General features: G+C 39.0%; 1 protein-coding gene and 1 pseudogene across 1 annotated transcript; both read left to right on the top strand.

Moving 5' to 3' along the window:
• The first annotated feature begins 2,671 nt into the window (after window positions 1-2,671).
• Window positions 2,672-9,201, top strand: LOC107698776 (fascin-2-like). Its single transcript, XM_016499880.1, has 5 exons — window positions 2,672-3,960; window positions 7,584-7,740; window positions 7,850-7,971; window positions 8,080-8,247; window positions 8,366-9,201. Exons 1-5 carry the CDS (start codon window positions 3,141-3,143, stop codon window positions 8,569-8,571), a joined length of 1,473 nt encoding a protein of 490 aa, XP_016355366.1. The 5' UTR covers window positions 2,672-3,140; the 3' UTR covers window positions 8,572-9,201.
• A 14,644-nt stretch (window positions 9,202-23,845) lies between these two features.
• The window catches only part of LOC107698775 (protein NLRC3-like), a 38,052-nt pseudogene continuing 35,893 nt past the window's right edge, over window positions 23,846-26,004 (top strand).

Below are 26,004 nucleotides of genomic sequence, written 5' to 3'. Positions count from 1 at the left end.
CAAAGTTACTTATAGTTAATAGAATGTCTAAAGTGGACTATCAAAATAAAGTGTAACCCTACTGTCCTGCAGATTTCAGTTCCAACCCCAATCAAACACACCTGAAGCAGCCAATTAAGCTGTTCAGGTCTACTTGATAATTACCGACAGATGTGTTTGAGCAGGGTTGGAACTGAAGTCTGCAGAATGGTAGCTCTTCAGGAGCAGGGTTGAAGATCCCTGGGCTAGAACCTAAATTACTTCCATCTACAACAGGGGTGCCCAATCCTTTTCTTAGAGATCTACCTTTCTGTAGTGTTCAGTTCCAACCCTGATCAAACACACCTGTCTGTAATTATCGAGTGTCGCTGAAGATCTTAATTAGTTGGTTCAGTTGTGTGTGATCAGGGTTGGAGCGGAACAGGATTGAGCACCCCGATCTACATGTTTGAGAAATAAGTAATGGGATTTCTATAAAGTATTTCTATATAAAAATATAGAAAATATCTATAAAATATTCTATATTTCTACAATACACCATTTTGAGTTTTCTATAAAGTCCTTTTTTTGAGCCTCTCCTATAGCCAGTTTGTCTTTTTTTTTTTTTACATTAAATGGTTGGCAGATATGAACAGAAGTCAGCATGAGCACAATACTATTTTGTTGTACTACATTGAAGAGTGATTGCTGCCATGAAGTGTGCACACACAAATACTGTGTAAACTGTGGACTACCCAAGACTGGTCTCTTAATGATTTACATATACAGTACCTTTAATGCAATGTTTCCCAAACATGTTTTTGGAGGTCCCCCAACACTGCACATTTTGCACTTTGGATGTCTCCAAAGTGTGCAGTGCTGAAGGGCCTACAGGACCAGGGAACCATTACATTGATGTAATATAAAACCCCTGGTATACACAAAAAATGTAATTTATTTATTTATTTTTTAGTTCTCAATAAAAGCATGAGCTAAACCTTCAAAACATTGTTTGTTCGCTTCTCTATATTAATTGATTATCATATGATCTTATCTATTTTATCTATAAGTGGCCATCCATCCAGGGTGTTTCCCTGACTCAGATCAGTATGCTGGAATTGGCTCCAGTATCCCATGGGCTCCATTGTCGAAGTTAGGGTTAGATTTTTTCTTATTCCATGCCTCAAGTTTCTTTCCTATTTTGACCTTCATTTTGTATAGTTTCCCTGAAAACAATTCTTCTGACATTAAAGTAGAAATGTATCTTGTTTTAAGTATATATATATATTTTTTTTTGCAGTGTAATCTCAGTCTTGCTGTGCATGTCCATTGGGGTAGAGTAAGATGACCAGCAAGTGTTTTCAGTTCATTTTCTACAGGAGCTGATGGTGGAGCGGAGAAAGTGGTGAGAGTGCCAACATGTTGAGAGGCTTTATGCAAATGAAATGCAAACAACCTGGACAGCCGGCAAACAACCTGGACAGCCGGCAATCAGTTTGAGGTGCAGGCAGTGCGGTCTGTCATGAGTATTTTAAAATCTTTGTGGATATGGTGCTTAAATCACATTGATGCATATTATTATATATAAATTTGATTTCAAATGCAGTTTGTACGCATTCATTTTGGCTGGGTAAACAAAAGTGTATTAAACTGACATTGTATGAATACTTAAGTTATTTAGAAATAAAGATTTGCCTTTTTTCAACACGATAGTCTTAAACAGCTCATGCAGGTCAGACGGTCTATTCCTGTCTAAGTGGGCAGTTCTTGTCCAGAATTAGCAGCAATGTGAACTGGGAATTTTGTCATTTAGCTTACGGGAAGCTAGTTTGCTACCAAATGTTGGTTTGTAATTACATAAATTATTTCTTTGTTGCCTTTTCTTCCAATAAGTTACATCCTGGGTGTAACAATTCTATGGAATGTTTTTTTTACAGTAATTTGTACAGTATAGATTTTATGCGCCAGAGAAACAAGCGCTCAGCCATTTTTTAGAATTGCAGCAACTCTATAGCATCACTGTTGAAGATTAATTCGTTTGTGAAGGGAATTTACTTATTGTAGAGTAAACAAAAGTTATCATGAGCATTGTAATGTTTGAGGCAGATGTCATAACAAATGTCAGCAGACCGGGAAGTTTTTAAAAAGAGTGGTTCATTCATAAATTCATACAAACTTACATTCCTGTGGAAATACAAGCGGAAGATGGGAGGTCTATATGGCAGTGAATCATGAAATCATGTAATAAAATGATTACACACAAATGTGGGATATAGCTAAACATTATGATTTGAGTCTATATTGTTTAAATACATTAACGGGTCTGGCAAAAATAATAGGACACCAATTTGTAGCATATTTGCAACCTTGTAGTGTAAGTTCAGTAATACCCTTATAAGGACACAGATCGGCAGGTGCTGTGTGACAGATCATACGTCATGTTCATCTGAACCTGAGCGACAGGCTAAAGAATATATATTTGACTGGGAAATAAGGAAGGTCAAATAAGCAGTGTTTAAAAAGACTCCTCAGAGAATGTGACATTACCATATAAAGGCAAGAAATAAAGAACAAGTGTCCAAAACCATGTCAAAATACATATTGTATTATTTATCACTGGAACGAAATATATTTAATCCAAAATGAATACTCCAAGAGAACAAGCAAACAGTGTATAAAGAGAAAGGAAGAGTGAGACAAAAGTGGGAAAAGGTGGCGGTTGGGTTAGGACTAAAAAAACTAGGAGAGAGGGAGGGAGAGAGAGATCTGCCAGAGGATAAAAGGGAGGAGTCAGAGACGTGATGTGCATGATGTCAGCAGCTTGTTGGATTGTGGTGCTGTGCCCTGCTGAGTTTAATCCAGGCTGATTAGGAAGCAGCAAGCAGTCACCTGAGGGAATCCAGAGAAGTAGCCAAAGGTAACCTAGTGTAGCCTGGGACTGCTGCTCTAACGATAAATAATCCAACATCCATCAAGGAAACTCACAAGAACAACAGTCTTAATCTGTAGTTGAGTCTGAGTGGACAAGGGAAGAAACGGGCAAGAAACTCAAAGTTCAGAGCAGGGAAAAACTTTAAATAACCTTTTAATAGCCTCAGAGGAGAGTCAAGGACATACTGTCAACTTTTTAGCATTTTTAATCTGCAACACAAAACCTAAAATAAGGCAACCACCTGGTCAGAATGCCCACGAATGGAATAAGTATGGCTCTAAAGCTCCAGTTCGGACTTATTAATTACGAAAATCGTTACCTCACGGCAGAGGCATTTGGGTTCAAAGTAAATGCATCTGGAACCAGCATGAAGAAGAAACAGATCTGGACCCTGGAGCAAGACCAGGACAGCCAGGTGATTTTCTTGCGCAGTCATCTCGGACGTTATCTGGCCACAGATAAAGATGGCAAGGTGAGCTGTGAGGAGGAAGTGCCAAACTCATCCTGCCGTTTCTTGCTTGTGACGCAGTCAGATGGACGCTGGGCCATACAGTCTGAGCCATATTCGCGCTATTTTGGAGGGTCTGCAGAATATTTGTCCTGTTTTGCCCAGACCATTGGAGAATCTGAACAATGGGCCATGCATCTTGCCCTTCATCCACAGGCCAACCTGCTAAGTGTATCCCGTAAGCGCTACGCACGCTTGTCCACCGCAGATGACGAGCTCTGCATGGACCGCAACATCCCCTGGGGCGTTGACTCCCTGATCACTTTGGTCTATCTGGATGGCAAGTACAGTCTGAAGACCTGTGACAACCGCTTTCTCAACAATGATGGTAAGCTGGTAATGGATCACGGGCCTAACACTAGTTTCACCCTGGAACTCAAGTCTGGCAAGCTGGCCTTTAAGGACTGTGAGGGAAAGTTTCTCTCACCAACGGGCCCCACAGGCACCCTGAAGTCTGGCCGCTGTTCAAGGCCAGGGAAAGATGAGCTGTTTGATCTGGAAGAGAGCCACCCACAAGTTGTTTTCCAGGCAGCCAACAAAAGATATGTGTCTATTCGTCAAGGTAATCAATGATTGTATATTTTTTAGCATGTGGTGACATGTCATAGTCATTATTATCCAGCTCTGTTCCTGGAGGCCCCCCAACACTTTTTGCATGTCTCCTTTGTCTGACAAACCAATTTCAGGTCTCGGAGACCTGAATCAGGTGTGTTTGATTAAGGAGACAACGCTTGATTAAGGAGCAAAATGTGTGGTGTTATGGACCTCCTGAAACAGTGGTTCCCAACTGCGCTTCTTGAGATCTACCTACCTGCATAGTTCAGTTCGAAACCTGCTCCAACACACCTGTCTGTAATTAACAAGTGCTCTTGACAATCTTATTTAGCTAGTTCTATTGTGTTCGATCAAGGTTGAGTTTGTAGGAAGATAGATCTCCAGGAACAGGATTGGGCATCCCAGTCTATAACAATGTGTAGGTATTCAGCAACATGGCTGATTATGACAAAAGTGGATTCTGGAGGTGGTCAATATATTTATAAGATTTAACTTGTTCCTCACAAAACTGATAAAAGGTTGTCTGCTGATGTAGTGCTGGAACTATAACACACTGTTGTTTGCGTTTTATGTAAGTTGAATGCGGTCAAACACACTGATCATAAAACATGCTTGGACTTCTGGAGATAAACATGTAACTTTTCCAAAAGCCTACAGTCTTTTCCTGGATGATGCATGTATGCATGCATTACAAAATCTCAAAAAAGCGTGAACATTTGCAGACATCTATGGGTCTGCCTGTAGGTGCAAGGTCATCCAGTAACACAATTAAACCCTCTGTGCGAAGCAACCAAATTAATGGGATTTGTCATAGTCACTGTGTCCAGTTCAGGTTAAAACAACTACAGATTATTTGTCAGACATGTCCTTTTTGCACATTTGAAGCTCCCATGCTTCAAAACATACCTAACCAATCGGCGGGATAGCCTTGTGGTTAGTGCGTTGACATACAGCACAACTGCGCTCACAGCGACCTGAGTTCGATTCCCACCTTGAGGTCCTTTGCAGATCCCAATCCCTTCTCTCCACCCAATGCTTTCTTGTCTGCTCTCCAATGTTCTCTCAAAATAGAGGCATACACAGCCCATAAATGTAATTGCAAAACAAAACAAAATACATATCTAACCAGCATGTGCTGTTTTTTTCAACAGGGATAGATTAGTGAAGTGAAGAGGATCAACTGATTAATTGAAAAGATCAGACTCAATTGAATGTTCAGTTCACAGATTGGATGTTTCTCATGAACATTTGAGTTAGGGAAGCTAACCCTATTCTTGGAATATACTGTAGCCCAGGGGTGCCCAATCCTGTTCCTGGTGATCTACCTTCCTGCAAAGTTCAGGATTGAAGAACAGGATTGGCAACCCCTGCTGTAGAACACAAGCCTGTGGACCAGGAGTTTTCAAACCTGTCCAGGAGCACCCCAGCACTGCACATTTTGTATGTCTCCATCATCTAACACACCTGATTCAACTCAACAGCTCATTAATAGAGACTGCAAGTCCTGAACTGGGTGTGTCTGATAAGGAAAACATACAAAATGTGCAGTGCTAGGGGTCCTCCAGGACAGGTTTGAAAACCTCTGCTGTGGACCATATTTATGATAAGCATACTTCTCTGGTGTTGTTCCTCAGTCATTGTAAATGCATAGGAAAAAGCAACAAACCAATTCTACAATTCTTCAAAGGTGTATACCACGGTTGTCCAGTACTGCAGTAGGCTCTCTGCAGAGATCTCACTTAAATATACCTGAACCAACTAATCAAGGTCTTTACGATGACTACAAACTTCTAGGCAAGTTTATTGGAGCAAGTTGGAACTGAACTCTGCAGCACATTGGCCCTCCAGGACTATGACTGGACCCTGCATATGTGCTAATAGAGTTTGTTGGGAATCCTAGAACAGGATAAAATAGACCTATTGAGTCCATCGCCACTTTTCGGACTGTTTCAGAGTCAAGAGCAAGACATCTATCTAAAGCCCTAAACACACTGTACGATTTTCAGCTGTCCCAGACGAAAGATTGGCATTGTGAAACAATCGTGGCGATTTCTTTGATCGTGGCTCCTAATCGGTGGTCCTGTGTCGTACAGTGAGAGAGGTTCAAAGACGGCCATTGTCACGGTCTTGCAACCAAAGATAGCCTACGATACAGCATAATCATCGCACAGCGTGTTTGCTGGTATGATCCACATTTACTGACCAACCAATAAATATGCAACATGAAGTAAATGCGACATGGCGCTAAAACATAAAACTGCTTACCTCAAGCTCTTATCCCTTCCTCTTTCACCGCTTCCACTTTTTTTTCAGTACACATAAAAAATACAACTGCTAAAGTGTGATTTTATCATGCTCTTTTTGTTTACCACTAGTGCATGCTGATGACGTTTTATTATTTTTATAGTAACGTGCGTCGTAGCGTATGAGTCAATAGGTGTCATCATCATACAGTCTACACACATGTCATAGCCAAGCTTATTAGATCCATGTCGCACAGTGTGACACGCAGTGATCTTATAGGATTGGTAAAATCGTGCATTGTGTTTTGGGCTTTAGAGTGATTGTGCATAAATAGGAGGCTGACATTTGATACTGAGGGGGAAAGGACAAGCTTTGAACACAACTATGAGCCACGAATGCTTTTCATTCTCATAGCCAAATATTTGCAAGTTCTTTGCTGCTTTATCATATACTAGAATACATTATTAAATCGCTAACAATAGTCAATAGCAAACAATGTAAATGGCTTTCCACTACTTGGCCATAGAGCCTTTACATAGTGCATTACCTACAGTATGTAAACAACATCAGAGGCTACAGCTGAAATTGTTAAAGGCTGAATCTGTTTGGCTGAGGCTGAATGTTTCTTGCACCACTTGTTTATTAGGCCCCTCTATGCATTTGCTTTTCACCACTGTAGGAATTATAGCAGCAGGCTGCTGGGGTGAGTGTTAGGGATTACTCCAGTAAAAGGCTTAAGAGACAGTCAAGGGATATTTCTGAAACATCTAATTTGAATCTCAACCCACACAATCTGGCCACCTTGACTAGTTAGTATAGACATAAGTTTGTTGGTAATGTTATTTAAACCACAGGTTCAGAGAGAGTGACAGAGATAAACCGGCTGATTACTGGTTTAGTCAGACTCCAGCACATTGTAAAACAGAGCACTAAGAGAAAATTTCCAGTGAAATCTGCTCTTATATTGGCAAAAATCCTTTACACAGTTTTAATAAAATAGTGCAGGCAAAAGGCATGTTTTCCCATTGATAGGAATTCAAAAGTATTTGTTCATTCTGATGAAAAAAAAACTTGAGGTAGTAAACAAGATGCAGAATTGTAATTTGAATTTGACAAAAAATGCAGCCATTGCATCTGAGGAAAACAAATTATCAAGTAATTGAACATTAGTAGTAGTAGTAGTAGTAGTATTGTTTGAAAATTTCAAAATCTGTAAATGTTATGAGCCACAGAAGAGACTAATAATCACATGAGGAGACCAGTACAATCAGCTGTCAGTTTGGGGGCAGAGTTTACCATTCAGCAACCCAACACAATGTGTTTGTAATTTTGTAAAGGAAATGGGCATCAGCCAATGAGAAGCCATGAAAATGTCTTTATTTCAAGGTGTTAGCATCTCAGCTAATCAGGATGATGAGACCGACATGGAGACATTTCAGATGGAGATTGATAAAGACACTAAGAAGTGCATGTTCAGAACCAACGGCGGAAATTACTGGACACTCGTTACTCACGGAGGGATTCTGTCCACGGCCACAGAAGTGTAAGTGTTTCCATTATTATCACACATTACAGTCATTTTGATGCATTTCATAAATTGATGTTAATGAAAATAGGAAAAGATCTTAATTGTGTGTTCTTATAACTGATAGAGAAGAAAGCACCATGTTTGACATTGAATGGCTGGGCAGGCGAGTTGCTTTGAAAGCAAACAACGGAAAATATGTCTGCACAAAGAAAAATGGACAGCTTGCTGCTGTGAGTGATTCTTTGGGTGAGTGCAAACAAGTTATTTTCTGACTTTTAGCACGTTATTACTGACCTGTCACTACTGAATACCCACTTAACATGAGTCAGATAAATCCTTACATGTGTTCGACAGGGGAGGATGAGCAGTTTGTGCTAAAGCTGATTAATCGTCCAATCCTGGTCTTGCGTGGGGAGAACGGCTTTGTGTGTCACCACAAAACCTCCAATACACTGGACTGCAGCCGCTCTGTTTATGATATCTTCTCTTTGCTTTTTAGTGATGGTGCATACCATATAAAAAGTGAGTCATATTGCTATTGTGTAAGCTGACCAGTAACTGACCAGGGTTTCACTGAGCAGCACATTTCTGCAAACACCTGATGAATGAACCTATGTAAATGTGTTTTTTCCTACCACAGGTGGAAATGAAAAGTTCTGGTACGTCTCCAGCAGTGGTCTGGTGTGCACAGATGGAGACAAACCTGAGGAGTTCTTCTTTGAGTTTGCGGAATCTGGACGGGTTGGCATTAAGGGTCAAAATGGCAAATACCTGCGTGGAGACCAGGGAGGCACACTGATGGGTGATGGGCTCAGTGTGGATGCCTCATCCCTGTGGGAGCACTGAGTACTGTACCAGAGACCCACAGAGACACAAATACAGACTCGCAGAGTAACAAGAAATTCTCCTCCTGACACAAGTTCTACTAATGACTTTTCAGCAATACGCTCTTCATTGAATTTCTTTCTTTAATCTTTTTTTGTTTTTGTGAGTATGTGAAATATCTGTGGTTTTATTTGTTTCTAATACTGTAGATATTAGTATCATCCTTTGCTTCATAGGATACAATACAACCTTACTTTACTCTGTCAGTTTTCAAAATAATTACAACAACGGTTGGTTATTAAGGCTGTTATACTGTTCTGTTGAAAGAAGCACTACTTGAAGGTTCTTAGCATGTTATAAAATGAATGGTACATTTGACAAATATATTTGTAAGAGGCCTACAGCAGCAAGTGTCCCTGGGCTCCGCAGTTGGAAATGTTGGTTTAGCGGTCCTGCCCTATCATCAGACACCTTCACCTTCATTTGTCAAATAGCAATAGTAAGCAAAAACTTTTGGTCATGTCAGCCACTGACACTTTTAAATCTCTAAACTTATGACTTATAGGTTGTCAGATAATTAGCAAAATTTCTGTTATGGTGAATGTTTTAAGGTGTGTGTTTCTCTGAGCTTAAGTTTGCATCTGTCCAAGAGTTATTAAACTGAAGATTACACAAATACTTTGTTCTAACGTAGTTCCTAATTATTTATTTTAACAATAACATAAATGGTCCTGCTTTATATTAAGTGGCCTTAACTCTTACATCAAAAAATAAGTACAATGTACTTATTGTTGCTCTTTTGTTGGTTTTGATTGCTTCTATTGTCCTCAGTTGTAAGTCGCTTTAGATAAAAGCGTCTGCTAAATGACTAAATGTAACTGTAAATGTACTTATTTTGTTCATATTGCATTGCAAAACACTTTTGCTGCTAAGGTGGGATACGGATAAAGGTAAGGTTAGGGACAGGTTTGGCGGTATGGGTAGATTTAAGGGTGGGTTAAGGTGTAAGGGATGGGTCAACAATGTAATTACTGAAATTAATTAAAGATGTAGTTACATGCAGGCATTTTTTTTAAACATAAATACAATGTAAAAACATGCATGTACACAATAAGTGCATTGTATGTGATTAATTTATATGCAAGTACATAGTAGTTACAGCCACTTGATATAAAGTGGGACCACATAAATAAATCAGATTTCCCAGTAAATTACTTTCGGTAATTTCTCAAATAATATCAGATGGTCATGGTATTAATAAGTGATTGGCCTCTAAACAGTCTGCAGGTTAAAGACCAGTGGAGTGTATTTTCAGACCAGTGCTGCATTGTCATTAGTTCATGTTTTTCCAGGAGTTGAGTTGCTGTGTAGTGGAAGAGTGCCTTCAGCTAATTCACAATCAGACGTCAATCCATCCATCCATCCATCCATCCATCCTCCAAACCACTTGGTTTTCTCAGCATCTTAGGCCTAGGGCAGGGAATCACCCTGGACACAATCACTGTAAAAGTTTGTCATGTAAATGAATAGTAAATCAATAGCCTGTTGCCAGTAGTTTACTGGTAATTTACAGTTGTCCTATTTCTACTGTAATTTGTTGCGGTTTGTTCCCATTCAGTCAAATTCGGCCATGTTCATGAAAAAAGATTTGTATGTTCATCCTATATTCTGTACATACATTTACAATGAGGTTAAATCCCTTAGCCCATGGTATAAGATATTCATTCATTCATTCAGCTTTGACATTCCATAACAGACTCAGCTTAAATCTAGATTAAAGACCCATCTCTTTAACCTGGCATACATATTACACACTATCACATTTCTATAATTCAAAGGATTAAAGGATTGTTAGGTTGCATTAATTAGGGCTACCAGAACTGGGAAAACTTCCCATAACAATATACTTGTTACATCATAAGAAGAATGGCACCTACACTTATTATCGTCTGCCCATCTCATCCTTTTCTCCAGCTTAGCATCGTCAGGTAGATCTGGTCCGTATCCAGACCACATGGTGGACTTGTACCCAGGAACGACAATAACAAAAAAGAAAAAGAAACAAGAATTGAATATGAACACATAATTGTCACAATATGTGCTGGATGAATATAAGCGCACAACGAAGAAGATAAGTTCAAACAGTGGTTTATTCCAAATCCACAGGAGAACAGGTAATCCAAGAGAGGTAACTTCCAACACAAACTTCAAAGGACAAATAATACCGGACAATGAATGAAACTGAATGGGGAACTTAAGTAGTGCAACTAATGAGGGGCGGACAGGTGACGGAGATGAACTAATAATCAACTAATGAGCAAATGAACAATGAGGGCCTAAAGGAACTAAACAGACAAGGAAAACCGAACTAAATGAAGAAACAAAAGTCAATAACCATGACAACAATACAGTATATTGCCAATTATACTGTACAGTAATAAATAATTAAATTCAGCATCCTAAGCCAAAATTCACTACAGTATTTGTAATGACCTTGTTTTACCTTATTATGAAGACTCCCCTAGACAGCTGTCTCTCAGTCAGTACATGTAAGAAATACTTGGCTGCAAATGAATTTGATAGTTTGAGGGTGTACAACCTGTGCTACTGTCAGGGAGTCTCTGTCACCAGTCACCAGCTCTGGACTCCATGTCCCAGAATCCACCCCGGCTCACACCTGTTCTCAGTCACAATCACCATCACCTGAAGTTCTAATCACCCGCACCTGCTGCAGCTCGTCAAGCTCCCCTTTATCTGCTCACTCTCCACACACCCTCCTCCTGCGGTCTACCGTTCACATCACTGAACTATACCAGACTCACTACCTGAACTTACCTGTGTTTGCTTACCTTAGATGTTCCTGTGCTCCACCACACCGATCCCGCTCCTCCATGTTTGTCCTGCAAAGAAACAAAGATCCATTATCTCAAGATAAGCCATTCTGAAATTGACTCTCTGTGCCACACTCACCTCTCGTCTGCTCCTAATTCCTCCTTGCTCCTCATTCAATAAATACTCCTGTGTTGACTACTTACCTCTGTGTCCCTAGCCTGTGTGGTGACAGAAGACCGCACCCATTACAACAATACCATGGACATCCTGTTTTCTAACGATGTGAATTCGCTCCTCACTGTTTTCCTAGATGGCCGTCCTATTGAGGATTATGTCGATGAATTTCTTGACCTTTCCTATAGGGTATCATTGAATGAAAGAGCCTTGAAGACAATCTTCTAGATTGGATTAGATGTACTAGATTGGATGATCTTATCTATCAACAGATGCCAGCGTCCGATACCATCAGTTCCTCGGAGCGCTATATTGAATATGCACTGTGGCTAAGTGGTTCGTCCTTTACTGTAAGTGAGGCTACCGACTACCCTGTGGATGAAACCATAAGCCCCAAATCGCCGGCCGCTTCTTAGTCAAGCCCGCCGGACATTCTTCAGTCAAGCCCGCTGGCCGCGGCTCTCTCCAGTCCGCCGGCTGTTCCGATGTCAAGCCCGACGGATGCGCCGATGTCCTCTAGCCAAAGGAGGAGGATGAGGAGAAAAAGACTGTTCTCCGCCCTCATCCCAGCCCCAGAGCTCGCTCCAGTGTCAGCTCCAGTTCCCGAGTTTAGCCCACGGAGGGCTCCTGTTCCAGAGTTTAGCCCACGGAGGGTTCCAGTCCCCGAGTCTAGCCCAGAGAGGGCTCCAGTCCCCGAGTCTAGCCCAGAGAGGGCTCCAGTCCCCGAGTCTAGCCCAGAGACGGCTCCAGTCCCTGAGTCTAGCCCAGAGATGGCTCCAGTCCCCGAATCTAGCCCAGAGAGGGCTGCAGTCTCCGAGTTTAGCCCAGAGAGGGCTCCAGTCTCCCAAGTTATGGCTTCCTAGTCTCCCTGCTCCGCTATGGCCTCCCGAGCTCCCCGTTCAGCCATGGCCCCCTGGACTGCCTGATCTGCCATGGCCTCCTGAGTTCCCTGATCCGCCCTGGAGGCCTCCTGTGTCTCCGTCTTGGACCAGCCTCCAGGGAGCCCACCCTCCCTCCCCGGTGGATATGTTACGGCATGGGACGCGACTTTTGGGAGGGGGAGGTAATGTCAGGGAGTCTCTGTCACCAGTCACCAGCTCTGGACTCCATGTCCCAGAATCCTTCCCGGCTCACACCTGTTCTCAGTCACAATCACCATCACCTGGAGTTCTAATCACCCGCACCTGCTGCAGCTCGTCAAGCTCCCCTTTATCTGCTCACTCTCCACACTCCCTCCTCGTGCGGTCTACCATTCACGTCACTGAACTATACCAGACTCACTACCTGAACTTACCTGTGTTTGCTTACCTTAGATGTTCCTGTGCTCCACCGATCCCGCTCCTCCACGTTCGTCCTGCAAAGAAACAAAGATCCATTACCTCAAGATAAGCCATTCTGAAATTGAATCTGTGCCACACTCACCTCTCGTCTGCTCCTAATTCCTCCTTGCTCCTCATTCAATAAATACCCCTGTGTTGACCACGTACCTCTGTGTCCCTAGCCTGTGTCGTGACAGCTACAGTATTTGCTGTACATAGAATCAGGCAATTTCTCTTATCTAAAGTACTGCTATGTACTCTAATTATAATGTATGTGTAAGTAGTAAAAAAACCCTGACCCTGCAGGCCAACTTTCTTCATGGCCAACTATAATGCTTTGTATGTCATTAGGACAACAAATGTGCTTTGACCCCATCCCTTTCATTTTTATTTTCCCTTTCTCTTCCTCTTTGTCTCCTACTACAAGAATTCATTTTCTAAAGCACATAATCACATGTGCTCCTGTTATATTATCCTGAGATTCTGACTGGTGTGTTTGTAGTTTTGCTGATTAATATTTACACAAGGGATAAATCATATGTGTGCTATCTGAGTTCATATTGAGATGTTTGAAGCAATTTTATTGTGTACTTGTGTTTTCTGAAGGAGAAAATGATTAAATCTGTGTAAAATAAACGTCTCACTACTCCATTGGACTGATTTGACACGTGCTTCAGAACGCGGTTACAAGGGCGTTCCCAAAGCGACTTCGACGCAGCTCAAGTTCCTGAAGGGGAAACACTGATACAGTATGCTATAAAACCAGAGTTATCTCATTTATTTAATTTAAGGAAACTGATGAGTGACCTAACCCTTTAATTTTAAAATGTATTCTTCTCATCCAGTCCAATGTAAAGTATCGATTGCTAACACACTATAACATTAATTTTAACACATTTTCACAAACCATTCATTCAAAGACACATTTCTCGAAATTTTTAACACATTTTAACTGTTTTCACACACATTCCAATTTGCTCAAACTCTACACAAAAAATAATTTGGGCTCTTGGCCTTTGACCTTTTAACGTTAGTATTTTTCTGGCATTTAAAATTATAAATTTTAGTTGGGGGAAGTCATGTTGGGGGAAGTCGTGGCCTAATGGTTAGACTCGTAACCCAAAGGTTGCGAGTTCGAGTCTCAGATCCGGCAGGAATTGTAGGTGGGGGGAGTGAATGTACAGCGCTCTCTTCCTCCTTCAATACCACGACTGAGGTGCCCTTGAGCAAGGCACTGAACCCCCAACTGCTCCCCGGGCACCGCAGCATAAATGGCTGCCCACTGCTCCGGGTGTGTGTTCACGGTGTGTGTGTGTGTGTTCACTGCTGTGTGTGTGCACTTAGGATGGGTTAAATGCAGAGCACTAATTCCGAGTATGGGTCACCATACTTGGCCACATGTCACTTCAATCTGGCATTGTGTAATGATATCCTCATCATCAAGTAGCTTGTTTTACTTATCTCTCTTTAAGTGTACATTTACAAGACAACAATATACTGAAAAATGGAATTTCCTTTGCGTAAATGACAATATCATTAACAAAATGGTCCATGTTCACATGGATCCACGGAAACGTCTAAAAACAATGTATAACGTATGCCAGGCCAGTAGTTGGCGATGCCACTGTAAAGAAACATACCTATAGACTGAACATGTAATACACATTATGTAATAAATCTTGTTTTTAAAAGGTTTGCATTTTCAGGTCCCCAAAACGCTGTTGTCATGTAAATAAACAGCCAAAGCTCATTCGGTTGTAGATGTAATCGGTGTAGTGTAAACAACCCTAGTCTAATAACTGATCAAAATCTTATCACTGATCAAATGTGTTGTGTCATTAGTCATTAATACATTCATATTTTGCATTACAAAGTCTGTGAAACTACAGCATGAGATCTAGCAATCATTGTAATGCTCAATCGTCACTTTATTATTTAATTAACTGCAACAGTTCTTTAGTGTTACTTGTTACTATCTTTAGACTTTTGCTGTGAGGGGTTAAAGGTGTAAGATGAAAGAACGCATATTGCATTAAATTATGATTACAACAAGCAAACTGTTGAAAAACAGTAACGTACTGGCAACCCTGCTGCCAGTAGTTTACTGGAAATTCAAGACAATGCAGCAGTATAAACTTTACTAAATGATACAAGTTACTTTCACTCAGATATTACAATAGAAATAAGTTATGTGAATACAATTACTGATTAGTAAGCAAAACTTAGAAACTGATTTCTAGTTCCCAACATGCATTGCTTCAGGTTTTATAAGGAGAGTAAATGTTGAAATTAGGTATTTGATGAGTTGTTGCACAAGATTGATAGGGGAGATCTGTTTGTGTTAATGTCCTGTTATATGGGGATTTTAAAAGTTTTGTGTGGTTATCATTATGCTGAAGAATAGAATATATGTTTAGCTTGAGGACGGACCAAAAACATTTTTGTTATGTGCCATGTTTTGCCAACATACCTAACAAAAGTAGCAAGAGGCAAGATTAGTATAGCCTACACGCATTCGAAAGCCTACTCTCCCATCCCTGCATGGGAAGATGCATGTGTGAATGAAGGGCTAAAAAATTGTTTTTTATTTATTTATTTATTTTCTGGAGAGACACCATTAATCTGTTGCTTTTAATTTTGGATAATTGTGGAATACTTCTCCCGCATCTGGTCATAATTACTCCCATCCTAATGTCACTTTATTTTAAGACATTCAAACATGCATGCACGACAAGAGAATATCAATGAATGCAAGCTATGCTCAGTTTAAGCAAGAAAGAAGTTTGATCAAGGCAAGGCAATTTGCATTCAGCAAAACATTGTATTAATCAAGTGTAGCGTTAGTTCTGGCAGCTCAAATTAGTCAAGCTTGCATCAGCTGACTCTCAGCTTATCCCCATCTACCTATAGGAATACGACACCTATCTAAGCATTCATATATAAGGTCCCTCAGTAGTATCAGCAGTTTTCGCATTGCTCAATAGTTAATTACCCTCCTCCATCCCCAACTCCTCCTCTCGTCAGTCAGGATTCAGCCTTCTAAATCTCCTTTGAATCAGACTAATTCTAAAATGTGTACATAAAATTATTGAACTTTAACGATATCTGCAATACATTTATGTTGGTTCTGTTCTGTTTACCCTGGGGGGTTATAGCTGCTCTCCCTGCTCTCATCCATGCTCGGCTGCATGGATGCGCAGGGAGTTATTGCCCAGAACAGAACCATACCGCCAATCCAAACTGTATGCTAATTGTGATCCTGACAGAATATAATATGGGCCTATGCAGGGGGAGGGTAGATAACTTTTTTCTTGAATGGACAGTCTTCACAGAAACACATTCGACCTCCTACAAGGGAGAGAAAGATGTCCAAAAGCAGGCCAGGAAAAGAAGTTACATTCTTATCCATACAATCTAAACGTTTTGCTGCAAAATGCAAATACATTCCAAGCCACAATGTAAAAGAAGCGAAGTGAAATTCAAAAATGCGTTCTGTATGAATGGCTCCGAACGGTAAGTTCATTAAAATGTTTCATAGCTGTAATATTAGGCTACTAAGGAGCTTTCGTGTCCAAACAGACTTTTAAGGCAGGTTTTTGGATCAAAAACTATTTTTGTTATGCTGGTTGTCCCAATAGCAATAAGTAGGTCAAAATATATTTGGTAACACTTGTCAGTCTTATGCACACCCCTTCAAGTAAAGTGTAACCATATATTTATTATATCATCTGTGGAAGGCGGACCATAAAAAGTTCGTCCAGTCACATCGCTCGGTCCGAGGGCTATGATAGGCTGTCCTACCTGCCTGTCAAGGTGTTGCGTCGCGCATCCTGTTCGCGCAGACGTCATACGTCAGCAACGCGTTCCCGCTGTTGTTCAGATCGAGCGACAATGGAAGGCAAACAGGAGCTCCCCAAAAAAATAAAGCAAGAAGAAGAAGAGCAGCAGTGTCCTAACGTCCCTTCTGAACCAACAAGAAGCGGCACAGGCAAACGCTCGAGAAGAAAGACAGTCTATGAAAAAGCTATGACGAAAAGACGTCTGGAGCAGGAAAGAGCTAAAACCCGAGTTACCATCGGTGCTGCTTTTCCACGCTGGAGACAGCTGCGAGAGTCAAAGTGTCTGAAAACCGATGCCATGGTTGCACTTTTTCTTCTGGACCGGTAATCACACGGTTGTGTTTGCTTTTGATGTGTTTTGTTAGTAATGAATTATTTAGCTTAAGCAGTTTGTGTATCTTTATGAATGAGCTCATTGCTAACAGCACCTAGGGTCTAAAAGGAAACTATTTTTATGTTTTCAAAGTTACGAGAAAAGTACAACATCCACACCATTGGTGCATGAATTCATAAAGCCACCGCCAGAGGTTTCCACCGTTTTTTCCGAGTCTAACTACGAACAGTGAGTACAGTGTCATGTTTCTTCATTTAATAAAAATATCCTCTGCATCTTTCCAGGTATTGTTATTGTCCCTTTCGAAAATGGACCATGGTTTTATTGTAGTAAAAGTGTAGTAACGTTAGCCATGGTTTTTTGGCGTATTGATTACCATTTGTATAACCAGTTTTACTACAAATGATTAAACTATGGTTAGTGTAGCAAAACCATGGTAAATGTGTGGTTACCATGGTTTAACTATAGTAACCATTGTTTTTTGGTTTTATTTGTGGTAAAACCATGGTTAATTTTCGTAAGGGGTGTATGGAGTTCTTAGCAAGATATGTGTTACTTGGTTTAACTATAGTAACCATTGTTTTTTGGTTTTATTTGTGGTAAAACCATGGTTAATTTTCGTAAGGGATGTATGGAGTTCTTAGCAAGATATGTGTTACTTATATATATATATATATATATATATGGCTAAAAATGTTTCAACTTTTCAGCCATCTTTAACTTTTTTTTTTATTTAAAAGTTATTTTTAAAGTATTATCTCTTTTGCATCGATCCTGATTTGTTTGGTCTTAAACCATTCAATATTTTGTTTCATATCCAGTGAATGTTTAGTTAGGCTACTTTATTTTCCCAGTCAAACTGCATATGTCACAGGATAAACATGTAAAATGTCCGCAATATTTTTAACGGGCCTGATGTGTTTTAAAATGTGGGTGAAAGTACCTACATCCCCATTAATAAGACTAGAGCAGGGATCTCCAAACCTGCTTCTGGAGAGCATCTTCAAGTAACGCTGAAGACCTTGATTAGGGTTTGAGCTGAACTTTGCAGGACTGTAGCTCTATAGGAGCAGGACTCCTGATTAAGAGTAACTGAAGAAGAACTGTTCATGTCGAGTTAAAGTGGAAAAAAAAAAAAAAAAAGAAATTAAAATATTCAAGTAAAACTTTTTTTTAAAAAACTAATTCACATAGTCAATTTTTTTTTGTTTACTATGCATGTTCTCTTTTGCAACATACAGGCCTGAAATCAAGTTTCTCATCAAGGAGGAAGAGGAGGAGAAACCTGCCTGTGAAATTAGTGTGTATGAGGAGAGAGAGGAGGAGAAACCTGCCTGTAAAATTGAGAGTTTATGATGAGAGAGCAAGATGCTTCTGTTGGCACTCAGAGAGCAGCATCTCCGGGATGCAGCTGTGTGTTTCTATGAAGAGTAACAAATCCATGAATGATATTCCTCCTGGTCTCAGTGATGAACCTGCTGTGAACTCTGAACCTGTGTGAGTATCATGTAGTTCAGGGCCCAGACTCTGTTGGTGCCCTAGATTAAATATTATATTGGTGCACCGCCCCTAAAAACTGAAACACTGGAAATGTTTGTTTTTTTTCTAAATAAACTTCAGTTTACTGCGAAAACACAAAACTTGTAAATCAATATTATACAACAAAATTACATAGCATGTAAGCATATAAAGAAGTTAACAATTTAAGATAATAAAAAAAATAATAATACATTTGATCAACAACAAACAACCTGCTCCAAATTGAACTCAAATAAGGATGCACACAGACACATGCATATCCACTGTAAAACCTGCACTTTTGTGGAAACTGATTACCTCAAACCATTTAAGTAGCTCAATTTTTGAAGAAAACGATAATTATAAATTACAATTAAATCATACTTAAAAGTTTACATTTGATTTGATTTAATATTTAAGTGTACTGTACTTAATACTATTTACCTTACATATAGTTTTAAAAATGTTTTAAATTATTTTGATGCAGTAGTACTTGATTAAATACAAATACTAACTCAAAAAATACGTATATGTAACTCATAGGCTAATCATGCAGAAGTCCTGCATAAAAAAACAATCCACAACTGCAGCTGTACAATTGAAGATTGTTTTATTCAGTCTTGTTTTAAAAACACTGTGACTGCGTGAACAAGTGTTTCTGAACATATCAAATACTCTGGAACAGTGGTTCCCAATCCTGGTGCTGGAGAACCCCCAACACTGCACGTTTTTGGTGTCTCTCTTATCTGACACTCACATTTAAGGTCTTGGGAGTCTTCACTAATGAGCTGATGAGTTGAATCAGGTGTGTTTGAATAGGGAGACATCTAAAATGTGCAGTGTTGGGGGTTCTCCAGGACCAGGATTGGGAACCACTGCTCTGGAAGATCATCATCCATCACAGCTGCGGTGCTTGCAGAACGTGTAGGGCTTTCATTGACAAGAGTGGCATTGATGTCTGGTTCATCCGACGACTCCACCTAGAATAAACACAGAGGGTCCAACTTTAAGTTTAATTTACTAGATTAAAATTAGACAGTTGCATTTAATGACACATACTAGCAATTCTGTTAATGCACTGAATACTTGTATTTCTTGAAGAACAGTGGGTCCTCTTCACTAACATACAGCAGGAGAGCAGGAAGGGCAACAGTACTTTTTCATGCTGGCATCATGTATGTCCTTCTGTGACAAAGCAAAAATGAACACATTAAACAAGCAAGCTAACTTCCTTGTATATACAGTAGGGCTGTCAAAATGACTGAAAAACTAAATTCGAATTTTCTACTTTAAATATAATCAAAATTCGAATTATATTCGAATTTAAAAGGCATAATCGTAGCAGCGCCGCATCTAGTGGGTTCAACTGGATAGGCTAACAAAAGCATTAAAATGCAATCAATGACAAATACATCGTCACTGCATCTCGTGCGCCACTGATAAGGCTGCCTGATGGCTGACGCAGACCTTAAATTTGAGTTTGAATGTGGATTTAAAAAAAAAAAATGACGAATATTCAAAATTAGAATTTTTTTTTTGACAGCCCTAATATACAGTGAAGGTAGTGATGGAGGAAACTAGTGTTGACAAATTAAAACTCACCTTTGTGCTACTTTCCGTGATACAGTGGAATTCGGCACAAACCTAGAAAACCACAAACACACACAAGTATGTATATAACCAATAACGGATTTAGAAAAGAGAAAGATGTGTCTGGTGTCTGGACATTTGATCCTACCCGACGTCATATTTTCCTACCAGGGTTTACTGCACATGCACACATCAATATTGCGTCATTTTTCTCGGGCAAAAAAAAAAGATAATTACTGTATTTGCTTTACTGGAAGGGGTAGGTTTAGGGTTGGGGTAGGTGTAATAGGTGATCTATTAATCATTTTAATTCTAAAATCATCCCATATATAGCCTTTTCTAATTCTATTGCTCTTTAATGTGATATGTTGTTTGTATTCTATTCTTGCATTTCTATAATAAAAAGGTGAGACTGAAGTACTGCGCTTGCACATACAGTAGGCTTGTGCACACCTCGTTAAATCTCGTTACATTTTTCTTTACTTCATTATACCCGATTAATGATTGCAAACTCTGATTTATTAGTTTAGATGAAGTATCTGTGATGAATTGTACAGCAATAAATCACAACAATCCCATGCTGTGAGCACTGCCATTGATACCGGCTACAGCACAAGTTATTTTACTCTAGTATTCGAAGCTTCTGTTTTTCAAATGCGGAAGTGCGATAAAGGTCTACAGAATTTATCTTAATTGTTGAGGCATGTTCAGCATGCATCCAGTTCAGCCTGGAAATAAAGAAAGCTTGAGATTTCATTAGTTAACTTGTATTAGCCTTAACCTAGTCCTGGAAAAAGTTACTGCTAGCCACTAGCTTATTCACACATGTATGTAGGAATACATTTACAAACTTAACATAAAAAGTACTGTGTTGACTGAAAAAAAAAAAAAAAAAAAGCCAGCACTGGGAACTGCTTTACTGCAATGTTAAAAAACAAACAATTATTTCTTACAATGCTCAAAAAGCGAAGAAAACTTTGACAAATATTTGTAACCATTGAAGCAGGATGGAGACGACTTCTTCGGGACTGGAATGATGGTGGTAGCTTTGAAGCATGTGGGGACTCATCATTTTCACTGGCTGGTAAAATTACATTTATATGATTAAGGCTGTCTATGGCATGCTAAAATAGAACATGACTTGCAAGACATGATTTACAATTCAGATACAGGATTTCACAAAAACAATAAAATGATAAACTTCACATTTTAGTCTTTAAACCATTTAAAAAAAAAAAAAGGGATGAGTTAAAAGTATCAGTAACTAATCTATATTAATTTAAAACAAGCATCTTAGTTGTCCTAATTGTTTAGATTTTTAGAAGGCATATTCTTGTCAATCCACCGGTTCACATTCACAACTGCGTGAAGAGATTTTTTTATATTCGTCCAAACAAAAACAGACGGGCTGCACGTTCATTCTCTGCTAGGTGAAACAGAAATGAAGCGTTTTCCTGGTAAGGGCTGTGCTGTGCTTATAAACACTGCTGCTTGATCATGCATTATAGGTAAGATGAAATGAAAATTCCATTGAAACTTTTCTGAAGACAGTCCCATCTAGATATACATTCATATAAAATGCAATTGTTGTATTTCCTTGTGATTACATTTCAAAGGTTCATTAAATTGTTCAAGTTTTATAAATTCCTTTCAATAGCGAAATTTTGTATTAAATCAAAATACAGACACCAGAAACAAAACAAAACAATGGAAAACTGAATTTAGGGAAAAAAATGAAATGTTTTTCATAGGGCCCTAAATTAAAATTTTTATGCTGGACCACATACTATGAAGGTAGATTAAACAATTTATTATTATTCAACACTATTAGTAATCTTTCATGACTATTATTATTCTAATGAGTTTGCATCATTTACAGAGTAATTTATATTGGTGGATGAGGATACTTCCTATCATTCTTATGATCCAATAAAAGTAGTCTTTAGTCCAGAAAATGAAGTTATGTCATGTCAAATGCATACACTTTCATATCTTAATATAAAGTTCACCCAGAAATGAAACTTCCGTCATCAGTTACTCATCCTCATGTCGCTCCAAACCCATAAGACTTGAATTCATCATCAGAACACAAAGGTGTAGTATTTTTTCTCATCATTTTTGTCCATCCATTGAAAGTCCACACAACCAAAATATTCCACCTAAAAAATGCATGAAGACATTGTAAAGGTAATCTATATGATTTGATGGAAGCTTTTATTCACATGCAATCTTTGATCATCCACATATACAGACCCCTTAAAATATGGTGAACTGAAGCTCAAACATGCTTGAGAACTAATTAGGTGTCTTAAACCGCTCAAATAATATGGGTTATTTTTTACAAGGTGTTTATGCACTTTTTGAAGCTGGAAGACTTTGGTTGCCTGGATTGGGTGAACAAAAATTAAGAGATTAAAAATATCTTTATGTTTTGAAAATGGACCAGATTTATCGGTTTAAAGCAACATGAAAGTGAATAAATTATGACAAAATAAAAATATTGGGGTGAATTAACCCTTTAAAAATGTAACAAATGGTCTAATGAATTCTATTTTTTTATGTAAAGGTTCATGGTGAGAATCAGTCCTGACAACAGCGAGTGCTCCTCAAAGGTCCAGATCAGCAGAAGAAGTGGGAAGATGCTGAAAGGAAGAACTCTTGTTTTGCAATCTGTCAGTTTTAATAAGATTCTTATGATTGTTCATGTAGTCCATCAAATTGTAAATGATTTTCTTTTTTTTATGCTTCAGTATGAAACTCTTATGTGTAAGTGTTACTGCAGGTTGTGGGAGAGTTTTCTTTACATAGTGATAGTGGACAGTAATTCACTTGTTTTACAATAGTCCAGTTTACTGTAACAAAGTGCAGGGGTCACTTTTGATTTCATGAATGGAATCACTGTTCTTTATTATTATTATAGTATGTTGTGCTCATGATAGTTATGCATCTTTGAAGAAGAGTTTTCTAAATATAATAGTTATATGTAACAATGTTTTGTTCATGAGTCTTGTCTACATACACAATGTGAGAACACGTAAGGGAGAATAATACATAATGTGTACGTGTAGGTAAATAATCACACAAGATGTAACACTAAATGTTAACAGCAAATACACAACATTTTGGATTAAACTGAACACACATGTAGAAGATGAAACTCCTTGCACAGTCATGCTGTCTTATAGCATGAAATGCAAATTGTGACATTTATTCAATCGTATTCTGGAGAGGCACCATTAAGCGCAATTCTGTTTTTAATTTTGAGGGAAGGTGTTGTGGAATACATTTAAAGTATGCATTAATATTTTCTCTTGGATCTGTGGTCATAAAGTGATTACTCCCATCCTAATGTTATCTTATTTTAAGACGTACAACACAAGCATGCACAACAAGTGAATATCAATTAATGCAAGCAGCTGCTCAATTTGAGCCAAGAAAAGAGTTTGATCAGAAGTGCAAAATAAAGGCAATCAACTGCATTCATCAGAACATTTTATGATATATCCTCCTCACTAGGATGCATCCTTCCAAGAAGCACCCAATGACAGCAAAAGCATTGCAAGCGTCAGTAAAAACACGCCACAATGCAAATGTTCAAAAACGTGTTCTGTGTGAACGGCTCCATAGACTGTATTCCAGCCTCATCACGTGCAGTTTGGGGCGGAACTGTTTCATGATGAAGTGAAACTGAAAGCGACTGTATCACGCGCCATCTTCAGAGAACTCAAACTCAGAAAATGTCGTCGTATGTTACGGTAAGTTCGTTAAAACGTTTCACAGCTGCAATATGTTTACTAAGGAGCATTTGCGACGGAACTCAAGTCACATTAAAGTTGATCAATGATCATTATTATCTCTCTCTTACACTATACGGAAACTAACATAAATGGCTGGAAATGGTCAAACCTTCCAGCCATCTTTTTATAGAGTTTGACAATATTTTGTGGCTAACATCGTTTCAGATTGACTTAAAACGTTTAATATTTTGTTTCATATCGAGTGAATGTTAAATTATGCAGTTTGACTACGAAAATAAAGTAGCCTACCTCACAGGATAATCACACAAACACGTAAAATGTCCACAATATACGAGCCAGATGTGTTTTAAAATGTGGGCGACATTTCTTATGCAGTACTACATCCCCACTATTTAGAGCAGGGATCTCCAACCCAGCTTCTGGAGAGCTAACTTCCTGCTTCAACACAACTTCAAGTAACTTTAAGACCTTGATTAGCTGGTTCAGGTGTGTTTGATTAGGGTTGAAATTGAACTTCGCAGGACTGTAGCTCTCCAGGAGCAGGACTGGAGACCCCTGATATAGTAGAGTAACGGAATGAGAACCATTCATGTTGAGTTAAAGTGGAATAAATACAAATAATAAAACAGAAAGTAAAACCCAATAATTTATTTTGAATCTAACTCACATAGTCAAATTTTGTTGTGTACTATGTATATTCTCTTTTGCGACATACAGGCCTGAAATCAAGTTTCTCATCAAGTGGGAAGAGGAGGAGAAACCTGCCTGAGAAATGAGTGTGTATGAGGAGAAAGTAAAGGAGAAACCTGCCTGTGAAATGAGTGTGTATGAGGAGAAAGTAAAGGAGAAACCTGCCTGAGAAATGAGTGTGTATGAGGACAGAGAGGATGAGACTACTGTTGACGCTCAGAGAGCAGCATCTCCAGGATTCAGCTGTGTTTCTATGAAGAGTAACAACTCCATGCATCTGCCTCCTGGTCTTAGTGATGGACCTGCTGTGAACTCTGACTCTCTGTGAGTATCATGTAGTTCAGGGCCCAGACTATGTTGGTGTCACACAGCAAGGCCAGACACAACAGGTAAGTGCAAATCAGGATGGTTTATTGACTGGGTAAGGGGATGACTGGAATAGATGTGTTCAAGGCACGGTAGACCGGACAGTGAGTGACTGTGCTGTGTGTGTATTTGTAGTGTGGCTTGATTGGTGACAGCAGGTGCGGGTGATCAGAACTCAGGTGACTGTGATCGGGTAATTATTCTGGATGGTGACTGAAGTGACTGTGATGAATCCCTGACAGTTGGCGCCCTAGATGAAATATTATATTTATCAAAATCTTTATTCTTTTATGAGTTTTGTATTATTGCAGCTCTACGATACAACGTGACAATGTGAGAAAATTGTATAAACCACTTTTAGAGTTATGGGTTATAAAGAAGTTTCAATTATGTCACTCATAGACATGAAGAATCAGCATGTGAATATCAGCAATGGTGACAAAATATTCAGATAATTTTGATATGATTTTTGAACATCACAAAACGGGGCAGTAAAAAGTCACAACAAAAATAAAAGCAAATAGTAAGAATAAAAGGAAATACTAAGACAATGCAGCTGCATAATTTATTCATGTCGCAATGCATGCTGGGAGCCATGGATGAGTTATGATTGGTGCACCATTGTTGAGAAAAAGTGCTATATGGCACCTCTTATGGTTCTACATGGCACCATTTGACAAAGGTGCTATATAACACCTGTAAAAATAGGTGCTAAATAGCACTAAAAGTGGTTCCCCTATGATTACAAGCCAAAGAACAGCTTTTAGTGGCTCATTTTTTTTTAGAGTGCACTAAACACTGTCTGTTAACTTTAGACCAGTGGTTCTCAAACTTTTTTGGTCACGCCCCCCTATAAACCTATTAAAAAATCAAACATTATGAAAAAGTAATGCTTTTTTTATTTAAAAAAACCTACAGGGGAAAAAACACCTGCATCACTTGAAACATTGAAAAATAACATAGAGAGAATAACTGTTATTATTATTATTATTCTCTCTGTTATTTATTTATTTTTTGTGGGTTTCATGCTGTCC

The sequence above is a fragment of the Sinocyclocheilus anshuiensis genome, unplaced genomic scaffold (genome assembly GCF_001515605.1).
Source record: "Sinocyclocheilus anshuiensis isolate Anshui unplaced genomic scaffold, SAMN03320099.WGS_v1.1 scaffold178, whole genome shotgun sequence".
Lineage (NCBI taxonomy): Eukaryota > Metazoa > Chordata > Actinopteri > Cypriniformes > Cyprinidae > Sinocyclocheilus > Sinocyclocheilus anshuiensis.
This window is presented reverse-complemented; position numbering and strand designations above follow the sequence as displayed.

Bases quoted from the DNA above. Each gene is read 5' to 3' on its own strand.
- LOC107698776 (XM_016499880.1), top strand. From the start codon at position 3,141: ATGCCCACGAATGGAATAAGTATGGCTCTAAAGCTCCAGTTCGGACTT. The intron at 3,961-7,583 runs GTAATCAATGAT...CTTTATTTCAAG, and splicing joins ATATGTGTCTATTCGTCAAG to GTGTTAGCATCTCAGCTAAT. The intron at 7,972-8,079 runs GTGAGTGCAAAC...TGTGTTCGACAG, and splicing joins TGCTGTGAGTGATTCTTTGG to GGGAGGATGAGCAGTTTGTG.